The sequence below is a fragment of the Amblyomma mixtum genome, chromosome 6 (genome assembly GCF_055824585.1).
Source record: "Amblyomma mixtum isolate Tamu chromosome 6, ASM5582458v1, whole genome shotgun sequence".
NCBI classification, from domain to species: domain Eukaryota; kingdom Metazoa; phylum Arthropoda; class Arachnida; order Ixodida; family Ixodidae; genus Amblyomma; species Amblyomma mixtum.
In genome coordinates, this window is record NC_143017.1 from 17,626,320 (window position 1) to 17,639,468 (window position 13,149).

The 13,149-nt window shown below is 46.3% G+C and overlaps 1 protein-coding gene across 1 annotated transcript; it reads right to left on the reverse strand.

Annotated features, from left to right (window-relative positions):
* Positions 1-497: 497 nt before the first annotated feature.
* On the reverse strand, positions 498-7,980 carry LOC149338301 (uncharacterized). The gene is made up of 4 exons (XM_089550729.1): positions 7,933-7,980; positions 4,023-4,159; positions 3,391-3,511; positions 498-890 (listed from the first exon to the last, which is right to left on the reverse strand). Exons 1-4 carry the CDS (start codon positions 7,978-7,980, stop codon positions 513-515), a joined length of 684 nt encoding a protein of 227 aa, XP_089406855.1. The 3' UTR covers positions 498-512.
* Positions 7,981-13,149: the final 5,169 nt, after the last annotated feature.

Here is a 13,149-nt window from a genome sequence, read left to right on the forward strand (position 1 = left end):
CACTTAATGAAGCCATACCCTCACCGGCACACTGGGGATGAAGCTGTCAGCATCTTCAATTACACTCTGTCGAAAGCAAGGCGTGTGGTAGAAAATGCTTTCGGCAGGTTGAAGGCAAGGTTCCGAATTTTAAAGGGATTAGAATGCGACATTCGCAATGCCAATTGTATTGTTAAAACGTGTTGCGTACTTCATAACATTTGCGAGCAAATGCGCGATGAATGTGACAGCCACTGGAGTGAGGAACTTGGAAGTGAGCTCCCACAGCCAGTGAACGTCAGCAGCACCACAAGTGTACCCGCTGAGAGAGTTCGAGGTGCTCTGGCAAGGCATCTCCTGGCCATGAATGCGTAAGTTTCACCACTCTCTGTTTTGGAATCTTTTCAGACCTTATAAAATTTATATAACGACAAGTGGTTGTGCATCATCTTACCGGAAAAACTGTTTTATATTGCTGTGCAGTAATAGACTGTCAGCAACAAAAAAAAAAGACGTGCTCATGCCTTTGCACTTTATTGATCTGGGCTTTGAAAATACCTAGACACAACTTTAAGCAGCTCTCTCTGTATGTTGTTTGCCTCTTGCTGCAAACGGTTAGCTTTTCTGGCTATTTTTAGTTCTTGTTGCGATAGCAGAGCTGCTCTTTTGGCCTCGGTTTCATAGGCATTCATCAGCCTGTCGAATGCAGAGCCTCTCTTGCGCTTTTCTCTTTGGTTACTCTGTCTTCCATTTGTTGCTGCTGCAGGCCCATCTGAAGTGCTGCTCCCTGCCAGGGATGGTCTCCCACTTTCACACACCTCGTCGGTGCCCAGAGCAGTTGTCTCCGCCACCTCCTCTTCTGCGGACGCCAGCACCTCTGCACCGGCTGACATTTCTGTTACCAGTTCCACCTAAAAGAGTAACATTGGCATAAGCAACCCAGTACACTTCCTTGTGCTGTTGTGTCACATTGCTTTTTACTGCAACTTCTTTGCAACAGTGCTGTGCTTTGTGAAATGAAAGTTGAACATGTAAGGAGCGCTGGTACAGCACATAGGCGAGTATATAACTATGAAAAAGCAAACGTAAGGGAGATAAACGAAGAGTTGAATAAGTACCGAACGATCTTTGAAACGCATGCCGATAACTCTGGAGTGGTTGAACTATGGTCTAGATTTAAGGATAAGATGTTTGAACTGAGGCAGTGCTTTGTTCCGGCATGGATATTAACGAAAAGGAGGAGTAAAAGCAAACCATGGTTTACTCGGGAGCTACGCAGTCTTACGCGCAAAAGGCAACGTGTTTACGTTAAATTTAAAGGAAGGAAATGCGACGCGTGAGAATTGGTTCAAGCTGCAGGAAATTGCCGGAAGAATGAAAGTTGCTGTGGCAGCTGCAAAGAATTCATTTGGCATTTCAATGGAGACGAAATTAAAAGAAAATCCAAAGGAATTTTGGAAACATGTAAAGAGAAATGGCAAAGACTCTGTAACTATACCACCTCTTGTTTCTGGTGACACCTTTGTTGATGATGATGCACAAAAAGCTGAGTTCTTTAACAAATATTTCAGCTCTGTTTTCAGCTCTGAAATCGAACATGCTGATATGAATACCCAGAGTTTCCAGCCAGTGGCAAGTGTTATGGATGATGTTGTGATCAGCATCAACGGTATACAGTCTCTGTTGCAGAATCTGAACATTGCTAAGGCTGGTTGTCCTGATGACTTGCCAAACAAATTCTACAAACTGTGTGCTGAGTCGGTTGCACCCTACTTAAAGAGAATTTTTGAAAAATCTCTTGAAGAATCCTGCCTTCCTGACTGGAAAATTGCAAGTGTTGTGCCAATCTACAAATCTGGCCCTCGCAACACTGTATCAAATTATAGACCGGTATCTCTAACTTCAGTTGCGTGCAAGACACTCGAACATATTTTGTTCACCAGTATAGCAGCACATATGGGCGCACATTCATTGTTTAATCCTCGTCAGCATGGTTTTCGAAGGGGCCTATCGTGTACTACGCAGCTGACTGAATTTGCGCACGATCTGGCTGAGGCACTGGACAGGCGACTTAGCGTGGACTGCGTGTTTTTGGACTTTAAAAAGGCCTTTGATACCGTGACGCATTCTTTGCTAATTCAAAAAATGTCTTTTTACAATATTAGCCCTCAAGTGATATCATGGGTAAATGATTACCTATGTTTACGGCAGCAGTTTGTGGTTATGAATGGCGCCGAGTCTCAAAGAGTGCAGGTTGTGTCTGGTGTTCCCCAGGGCTCCGTGTTAGGACCACTATTGTTCCTGCTCTACGTGAATGACATTGGTGACGGAATAGTATCCCAAATGCGGTTATTTGCGGATGACTGCATTCTTTATAGTGTTGTCACTAGTGATCGAGATGCTGAAATGTTCCAAGAAGATTTGAACAGAATCTCAGAGTGGTGCGTTAAATGGAATATGAATTTGAATTTGTCCAAGACTGTCCATATGAAGTTTACAAGAAAGAAAAACCCTGATGTGTATTCATATGTTATTAGGAACACAATGTTAGAACAGGTATTCGAATTTAAATGTCTAGGCGTTTATTTTACTCCTGATTTGAGCTGGCGCCGTCACGTCGATTATGTCTCTGCTAAAGCATGCAGAAACTTGGGGTTTCTTCGCCGAAATGCAAGCAGTTTTCCACTGTCATGTCGTGACATTTTATTCAAGACTTATGTCAGGTCGGTTCTGGACTATGCGTGCACTGTCTGGGAACCGCCTACTGCTAGAGATAAAGATAAGTTGGAGAAGGTGCAGAACATTGCCTCTCGTTTCGTGTCTGGAACTCGCGGGGCTCGTTACAGTGCATCGCGTACGAAGGATGCACTCAACTGGGAATTGCTTGACACGCGCCGAAAGAAGTTGCGTCTGAAGCTATTTCATACTGTTTATTATTCAACTGTTCGGGTTGAACGCGAAAGGTATGTGCAGGAGCCTTTTTATAGATCCAACCGTGTTGACCATGTTTTTAAAGTCCGCGAATTTGCGGCAAAAACTGAATTGTTTAAAATGTCTTTTTTTCCTAAAACCATTAGAGAATGGAACAGACTACCGAGCGATGTTGTGAGTGTGACATCAAATGATGCGTTCTTTCGTTCTTTAATGATGTGATGGAATTGTGATGTGTTCTTTTGAAGTGAGATGTACATGGCGAACGCTTTATGCTTGTAACTCTGCCTGCGAGCGGAGGTGTCATGTGTGCTTCTTTTTTGTACATTGCCCCCCCCCCCCACTGTAATGCCACGGCGCTGTGGGTTCCTTACTAAATAAAAATAAAATAAATACTGCGCCTTTGCAAGAATAAAACGGTTTGTTTGATTTAAAAATCACATCCCAATCTTCACCTCACGGAACACATAACTGACACACCTGTAAACTTTCTTCCAAGAGGCTTCCGTCGTTGCATGGAAGCGACCCCAGAAACCTATGCAGCCGGTAGAAATAAGGCCACTGGATGGCCCCAGAACCGGTTGCGCATCTCACGCGCTTTCTGTAAATAAAGAGGAGAATAAACAGCAGTTGCCTCATAAATTTGGTAGCAACATTTCTTCTCATTCAAGGTATTGAGTGGTAATGTACGGAACTATGTGGTTCTTTCGGTGCACCATAAAAATGGACATTTCGTTGTTTTTTTTTTTACTGCGAGCAATGCACGAACAACTGTGGAACATTATTTTATTTAAATTTGATATTCACCGAGTAAAATCAAGTTTCTGCAAAATCAAATCAAGTTAATCAAGTTTCAAATTTTTTGAGTAAATCAAGTTTCTACCCCCGAGCAGAAAGACACATACTGCACGTTTCCTGCGCATTTTCTTCCCATTAAATTAAGGAGCGGCGCAGACAAAAGTCGGCGCACCTGCCCAGCGAGCAAGTGCCGCACGTGGTACGGCGCTGGGCACCGTGAAATGCGCTTCTGCTAGCTTGGTGTTGCTTTCGCTACAAAACGCTTTAAGCAGCAAAGTTTTGTATTGATGAATTATTAACATGCAGTCACTTACCTGTACTGTTGATTCAAATTCTCAAGCTTCTGCCGCACCTGCTTGACTGTAACGAGACAGCTCATGTTGGCAATCAGCTCGTTGAAACGCTCCGTTATCTCCGAGTACACAGACGCGTTATGCTTGTGAGCTCGAAGCTGTGGGAGATAATCTTCCCATAGATCAATGAGAAGATTAGTCATCGCTTCGGTCCACATGAAGCGCCTGGCCACGACGGGGCCGCACTGCGCCGCTGCCGTACTTTGTCCGGTCGCTTCCATGCTGCTAATGCGCTGTTCGCACTTTCGCGGGATAGTCTTAAATCACGTGATCACGTGGTCACGTGATCACAACACAGAACCAAGGTAGACAGAACCTTGGACAGAATACACGTTAATAACTAAGTAAACCTCCATGTTGTTTTGTTTTATTCTTATATGTGTGTTTAATGCGTCTCCAGTTTTATTTGGAGGGCTTTTTTTAGTTTGCTGCTTTGCGCATGCCGCAGTACACTGAGCCAAGGCAATCCACTACGGGAAATTTTTTTATCCGTTGGACGCCATCTTGTCAGTTGGCCGTTCAACTGGGGCCCCCGATCTCAGTCGAACTCAACTGCCGTTGAGATCTGAACGGCAGTTAGCGCTGTCGTGTAACACTGCTAACTGCCGTTCAGTTCAACTGACGGTCAACTGAACTGTCGTTGAAAACGCCCGTGTAACAGGGGTATAAATTGGGTACATAGATCACTTTTTCTTCTTTTGCCGCGGATCATGAATTTACGGATCATGAATACCTTTTTCCGCAAACGAGCCAAAAGGAAGTGGACCTGGAAGAGCCCCAATGGTGAGACTAAAAATGGAATAGACTTCATACTGTGCGCTCAGCCTGGCATCGTAGAGGATGTGGAGGTCCTCGGAAAGGTACGTTGCAGCGACCACAGAATAGTAAAGTATTGCATTAGCTTAGATTTAAAAAGGGAACGCACGAAATTAATGAAGCGGAAGTCTATTAACGAGTTAGCATTAAGAGGGAAAGTAGAGCAATTCAGGATTTAGCTGCAGAACACATTTTCCGCTTTAACTGAAGATGACGACCGTAATGTTGAAACAATGAACAATCGTCTCACAGATATCATTATGGAGTGCGCCGTAGAAGTAGGCGGTAGGATGGTTCGACAGCATACCGGGAAGAAACGGCAAAGAAGGAGGAAGTCTAACTCCATAGATAGAATAGAACTAGTAGAGCTGTCGAAGTTAATAAATAAGCGCAAGGTAGCCGACATCAGGAAGTTTAATATGGAGAAAATCGAGCATGCCCTAAAGAGCGGAGGTAGCCTAAAAGCAGTGAGGAGAAAACTAGGCATAGGTAAAAACCAGATGTATGCGATAAGAGACAAAGAGAACAATGTCATTAGCAGTACGCATAATATAGTTAAAGTAGCCAAAGAGTTTTTTCACAAATCTATGCAGTAGCGATTGCAAGCAGAATGCTACTGAGAGAGGCAGTAGAGCACAGCAATGGGACATCCCGCCAGTAACGAAGGAGAAAGTAAAGACAGCCTCAGGAGCAATGCAGAAGTTTAAAGCAGCTGGTGAGGATCAGATAACAGCAGATTTGTTGAAGGATAGAGGAGAGATTGTGCTCGAAAAACTAGCCACCCTCTATACGCAATGCTTGTGACCTCGAGCGTACCTAGACCTTGGAAAAATGCTAACATTATCTAAGTTCATAAGAAAGGAGACGTCAAGGACTTGAACAATTACTGACCGACTAGCTTATTTTCTGTTACCTACAAGGTATTTACTAAAGTAATCGCTAATAGGGTCAGGGCAACCTTAGACTTCAATCAACCAAATGACCAGGTAGGCTTTCGTAAAGGATACTCGACAATAGTCCATATTCACGCAATTAATCAGGGATAGAGAAATGCGCAGAATGTAGCCAGCCCCAATATATAGCGTTCATTGATTACGAGAAAGCATTCGATTCAGTAGAAACCTCAGCAGTCATGCAGGCAATGCGGAACCAGGGTGTAGAAGAGTGTTAGGGGAAAATATTGGAACATATATATAACGATTGCACAGCTACCATAGTCCTCCATAAAGTTAGAAATTAAATACCAATAAGGAAAGGAGCCAGGCAGGGAGACACGATCTCGCCTATGCTATTCATTGCCTGTTTACAGGAGGCATTCCGGGGCCTGAAATGGGAACAGTTGGGAGTTAATGGAGAATGCCTAAGTAATTTGCGATTTGCTAACGACATTGCCTTGCTGTCTCACTCAGGGCGAACCGCTAAGCATGATCAATGAATTAGACAGGCAGAGCAGAACGGTGGGGCAAAAAATTAACATGCAGAAAACCAAAGTAATGTTCAGCAGCCTAGCAAGGGAACAGCAGTTCGCAATTTGTAGCCAGGGGCTGGAAGTAGTAAGATAATATGTCTATTTAGGGCAGGTAGTGACAGCTCATCCGGATCATGAGAGGGAAATAACTAGAAGAATAAGAATGGGGTGGAGCGCATATAGCACGTTCTCTCAGATCATGAATGGCAGTTTACCAATATCCTTCAAGAGAAAAGTATACAACAGCTGTATCTTACCGGTACTCACCTATGGTGCAGAAACGTGGAGGCTAACAAAGAGGGTTCAGCATAAGTTAAGGACAATGTATCGAGCTATGGAAAGAAAAATGATAGGTGTAACGTTAAGAGATCGGAAACGGGCGGAGTAGGCGAGAGAAAAAACCCGCGTTAATGATATCCTAGTTGAAATCAAGAGGAAGAAGTGGGCTTGGGCAGGGCATGTAATGCGAATGCGAGATAACCGCTGGTCCTTAAGGGTAACGGAGTGGATTCCACGAGCAGGCAAGCGTAGCAGGGGACGGCAGAAAGTTAGGTGGGCGGATGAGATTAAGAAATTTGCGGGAGTACGGTGGCCGCAGCTGGCGAAGGACAGGGTTATTTCGAGAGACATGGGAGAGGCCTTTTCCCTGCAGAGGGCGTACTCAGGCTGATGATGGTGATGGTGATGGTTCCACGTTCAAAATCGCATGTGTGGGTCCGAAACGCGGAAGAGTGCATTCCAGCTGCTCCCTGGTGTGTGCTTTTATGTTGTCTTGCTTCTACATCCTGCGTGCATGCATAAGGCGTGCACGTTTATCACGAAGGGAATGACAGAATTCGGTCCATGGGCGGAATTTCTCGCTCCCCTTGTACTGCTATAAGATAGTAGAAGTAATTTTGTTGCTTGCAATCTTGCCAAATATAGTGTTCACTACTAGCATAGTGAACAAAGTTCGTCGGTTGGTGCTTTTTCATTACAATGAGGCTAGTTTCCATTGGCGACACCCAGTTTAACACTTGGCCAGTTTGGGTGCTTGTTTTCGATCGTACAGCTAGCAGTAGTCCAGATACAGAATTCCACTGGGTCAACGTTTGCCGTGAGGAATGCGTTGGGAAATTTTTATTCATGGATTAAAGATTATGGGAGGTTGATTCGCGGAAAAGAATTAATTCGTGTTGCCAGTGAGTTGATAGTTACATTAGCGGATGAAGAAAACATTTCGCTCATGCTTCTAGCTTATTTTCTTGCTTTGCATAACCACGCAGAAATATTTCCCCACAATCCGGCATGCCATAATCATTGCCCATTGCTGTATGCGTGCAACATTTGCTGTGTAGATACCAGTGGCTGTAAACACATGAGCAAATTTATAAGGCGTCCAAGTATATACTTGCTGAAGCCACGCAGGGAGATCAAAAAAAGAGTACAAAGCCATGTTTCGCTCCAAAAGCGCTGCACCGTCTTTGTGCGGGCGCATAATTGATTACCGGAATATGCCTAATCATTGCACGTTCAGTGCTCCATTTCCTATTATAATTCAACTGGGTAGGCCGATAAATTTACGTCTACGCGTTGTGTCAGCCTCACCAATATATTCGCCTTGTATCGATCGATGTCTTCCACCTGCACCTTCATGGTGAGGTTGACGAGACCGAACTCCGGTAAAGTGCCGTCACATTTTGTAATAGTTGGCATGACTGACAATACTTGGTCAGACACTCCAGATGGCTCCGGGAGGTAGCCCATGCAGTCTTGGTGACAGTCACTAGCACACCATTCTAGCGACTGTATCTGTGCTCATCAGTTATTTATTGCTCATTAGGACATGTTGAAATCATAGAGCAAAAACTAGTCAATCTATTTCTTGAAAACTTCGCCCATGAAGTCTTCCTCGAAGGCGTAAAACTTCGTCAAAGGACGCAGCCACAAAGACACGCCTGACCGGACTGTAGAAAGTAGGCCCGTGCTTTCGCTATGAAAGATACTATTGAAAAATTATTTTTCTGAGCCAGAACAAACACAGAATACAGGTACATGAGCGAAATGTTTTCTGCATTATCTAAAGTAAGTATCAACAGACTGGCAATGCGGGAATAATTTCCTTGCCGCGAATCCATATGCCATGAACTTTAATCCATGACTGAAACCTTCGTAGCATAGTCTTTAACGCAAACGTTTACCCTGTAAAATTCCGCACCTGGACTGCCGCCAGCTGTGTGAACCAAAACAAATATCCTAACTGATCATGCGTTAAGCTCACAGTCGCCTATGCAAACCAGTCAAAAAAATCTGAAGACAAAATGTCGTGTTTGTATGAAGCGAGAACCTTGGCTCACTATGCTAGTAGTTGCCATATTTCGCAAGCTTGCAGTGACCAAAATTTCTCTCAATCATGAAGAACATGCAAATTCAAAACACGAAAAATCATACTAGAAATTCAATCAGCACAGCTGCACCGGTGCAGCGGGGTGCAAATATTGCCAAACTATGACAGAGGAGCGGCGAGCAGTACTGCCCCTACCAGCACGGGCGACCGTTCAAGGTGATCAGCGATCCCCACGCACTGTGCTGGCTTGCAAGTTTAAACGAGCCCTCCAGCCGCCTCGCTCGATGCAGCCTGCGCCTCCAGGAGTTTGACGTGACTGTCGTTTACAAGCCCGGACGCAAGCGCTCTGACGCCGACTGCCTGTCACGACCCCCTGTAGATGCACCACCTCCGGACGACGATGAGAACACCTTCCTGGAACCTTTTCACAGGCAACTGGGCTTCGAGGCAGCTGCAGTGGCGTCAATAGGGGTGCTAGGCGAAGATACAGATATGCTGCAAGTAGACAGGGTGCGATATAAGCAAAGGTGCATTGTACTCACATTGCCGTCCCTGCCGCCAAGAAGAGGGGCGAGCGGGGAGGGTCCTTTTATGCAGCCAAGAAGCCGGTGGAGGCGCTGGTGAAGCAGACCAGGGTGCAGGCGCAGATTGTGGGCGTAGTCGGTAGCTGGTGCAGTCTGATTTCTCAGCTCGAGGCAACTGGGCTTCGAGGCAGCTGCACTGGCGCCGATAGCGGTGCTAGGCGAACATACAGCAGGGCAAGAGGTATCGCACATTTCCGCATTGGCTAAGCTGAAGTACTGCTGGCTAACCTCAACGAAGAACACAGGAGCGTTAACAGAGGAACGATGATTGCTTCCTTCGACGAAATATCCGGCGCACGAGACTTCTTCGCTCTCTCCGACCCATTCGCAGAAGATTAGCCCGACCCTGAGAACTCGCCCACTTTCGACATCAACCCATCAATCAACATCAATATCAATCGAAACAAACCTTGGAGGGCGTGCCGACGCTGCTCCAGGAACACTCTGACCTTTTCACTGAGGTCGCTGGTCTCATGAAAAGCCCGCCAGCCGGACTACACATCAAGGCTGGAGCTAACCCCAAGTTCTTCAAGTCAAGGAAAATTCCTTTTGCACTTTGTGATAAAGTTTCTAAGGAGCTTGACACATTAGTCTCAGCTGGAGTAATATTTGCAGTCCCTCATTCTGAATGGGCAACGCCCATCGTGCCGGTTCTGAAGAAGGACGGAACAGTGCGCCTTTGTGGGGACTTCAAGGTTACACTAAACCCGGTGTGCGATGTTGAGCAGCACCCCTTGCCTGCCATAGACGAAATTTTTGCAAACCTATGTGGAGAAAAAAAATTCAGTGTTTAAGAGCTTCTCGATGCTTACAATACCTATGTGGAGAAAAAAAATTCAGTGTTTAAGAGCTTCTCGATGCTTACAATCAGGTCGAGCTAGATGAGGACTCGCGGAAATTACCGGTGATAAGCACACAAAGGGGCTTTTTTGCTACAACAGGTTACGGTTTGGCATCACATCAGCACCAGCGATATTCCAACGGAAAATTGAATCGGTGTTGCAAGGACTAAAAGGGACTCAGGCTTATCTAGACGATGTCCTGATAGCCGAGAGCAGCGAGTCTGAAAATGTAAACCTGCAAGCGGTGCTACACCGTTTCCGCGAGAACAGTATCGAACTTCGTTGACACGAGTGCAAGTGCGGTGAACAATCAGTGACCTATCTTGGCCATCTTAGTGATGCTGAAAGACTACACCAGCTTGAGAAGCACATGAATGCAATCAGGGTAGCCCCTTTACCGCGAAATATTGCCGAGTTTCGTTCCTTGTCGGGACTGGTTACATTTTACAATACGTTTTTGCCAAATCTCACCACTATGCTTGCACCCTTGTACAGCCGTCTTGAAAAAAGCGCAAAATTGGTTTGGCAAAAAAAAAGAAGACGCGGAATTTCAGAAGCCCAAGGAAGCTTTGTGTTCAGCCCAGTGCTAACGTACTTTAATCCGCAGCTGGACTTCATAATGCATGCGACGGTCCGCCTTACGGTGTCGGCGCTGCCCTTTTCCACCGAAAAAATGGAGAAGACAGGCCAATAGGTCTCCGATCACGGACGCTTACCTAAGCTGAGAGAAATTACTCCCAAATTGAGCGAGATGCTTTAGCCCTGGTATTTGGCATGACACGGTCCCGCGATTACCTGTTGGGACGTGAGTTTACGCTTTTAACGGACCACCGCCCCTTGTTGGGTCTTCTAAGACAGGATCGTCAAACTTCTGTCATGGCTGCCGCCCGTATTCAGCGCTGAGCGGTTTTGCTTGGGGCATGCAAGTGCAAGCTCGTCTGCAAATCTGGCAAACAGATGCTAAATTCTGACGCTCTAACCCGCTTGCCTCAGTGGCTGCAGGAGCCGCAAGCGGAAACCGAAGATCTGTCGGAAATGGTGCGTATCATGGACGAATGGGACAGCCAGCCGTTTCCCACGAGGAGATTCAAGCACTCGCAGCAGCTGACGCGTTTTTGCAAGCGATATGCAGGTACGTGACTGACGGATGGCCCTCCGTCTTGAAGGTGGCAACAGTGAAATGGCAGAATTACGGAAAAGGTGACATGAGTTCTCTGTTCAAGAGGGGCTGTTGTACTGGGGCCATCGTGTGGTTATACCAAGTGCGGCGCATGAGAAACTGTTGAAGATGCTACACGAGTCTCATCAGGATGCGTCTACTATGAAGACAAGAACGAGGGCTAGTTTTTGGTGGTCCTGTCTAGATCAAGACATTTGTAGAATGGTCTCAGAGTGTGGTCACGGCTGCGTGCCGACTACGCAGGGTCTATTGTAAACAATAAACTGTTAGTAATCGTCGACGCTCACAGCAATTGGACAGATGCAATTCCAGTAACTCGAGCAACCGCTACTGCCACTGCCGATTGCATGCGAAGCTTCTTTAGCAGGTTCGGATTGCCCCGCACCATAGTTACGGATAACGGTACACCCTTCACCAGGTCAGAGTCTGCTGTATTTGTGCAGAAGAATGGAATCGAGAATATTCGTACCCCACCTTATCATCCTCAAAGCAATGTTCTCGCAGAACGGGCCGTGAGAACTATCAAGGAGGGCTTGAAGAGAATGCCTGATGTAGAGTTGGTGACCGCTCTGGCAAGAATACTTTGTAACTACAGAAATTCGCCACAGGCTTCAGGGTTTTCACCGTCCAAACTTCTTCTTGGGTACCGTTTGAGTACAAGACAAGATATGCGTTTTCCTCCTGGGAGCCACGAAATGCCCAAGAATCCAGCGGCTGATTCCACCAGTTGGTACTTCGTCCCGGGAGATCCCGTCTATGTGCGCAACTACGGCGTCGGAGAAAAGTGGACACCCGGCAAAGTGAAACTGACGAGTGGTGCCGGTTTAGTAACTGTAGCAGCTGAGGACGGAGTCGTTCGGCGCCATGTCGACGAGATCAAAAAACGCTCATCAGACACAGACACAAGCAGAAAAATATCGAGTTCTGAAGAGCTCCTCCTACGACCTTAGGGGCACCGAATTACGAGGCTCACTACTTTCCCGAAGGGTCTGTTCCTGAGCTACGTCGGTCCACAAGAACCAGAAAGGCAGTGTGGCGCTACAGCTACTAGGAGAAAGGAATGCTGCAGATAACACAATCGAGGCCACATGCGCCTCTCCGCGCATGCGTCGAAGGTCCTACTTTCCTTCTTTCTCTCTTTTCTCTTCTTTATATATTTCCGAGCTGGAAATAAAGGGTTGCTCTGCGAATCGGCCTGTTCGGCCATTGGCCGGTAGAACGTAACAGCCACATTCATCGCTCCGGATGGACTCTGGAAGGTGATGCCATTAAGTATCTGTTCCACACCAGCGACGTTTCAGCGAGTAGTGGAAACAGTACTGGCAAGCCTGAAGTATCCAATTTGTCTGGAAAATATAAATCAGCACCAAAGAGCACCTAAAAAGCTCCGAACAGTACTAGACGCAATAAAGCTTTCCTGCCTAACGTTTAAGCATACAAGTGCCAATTTGCTATATAGAGTTGCTGTTTCTGGGCCACATCGTTAGCAAGAAGGCAGTACGCCCAGACCCGCTGAAAAAACCTTTATCTAACTGTTTCCACCACCGGCCGATAAGAAAGCTGTGCCCAGGTTCCTCGGACTGTGCGCGTATTACCAACTATTTCTCAAGAACTTTCCGCGCATCGCCGAGCCACTGACCCCACTGACAAAGGCAGACGAACCATTTAAATGGAAAGCGCCGCAAGCGGAATTCTTCAAAGAACTTCAGCGTCGTCTACAGGCCCCACTGATCCTCGCGCACTTTGATGAAAACGTTGAGACTGATATTCCTACCGTCGCGAACAGCGTTGGCCTAGGCACTGTCCTCGTTCAGAACACCGACGGAGAGGATAAAGTAATCGCATTCGCTAGCCATTTCCTTTCCAAGGCCG

Bases quoted from the DNA above. Each gene is read 5' to 3' on its own strand.
- LOC149338301 (XM_089550729.1), bottom strand. From the start codon at position 7,980: ATGAAGGTGCAGGTGGAAGACATCGATCGATACAAGGCGAATATATTG. The intron at 4,160-7,932 runs GTGAGGCTGACA...TATCTCCCACAG, and splicing joins GATACAAGGCGAATATATTG to CTTCGAGCTCACAAGCATAA. The intron at 3,512-4,022 runs GTAAGTGACTGC...CTTTATTTACAG, and splicing joins AATTTGAATCAACAGTACAG to AAAGCGCGTGAGATGCGCAA.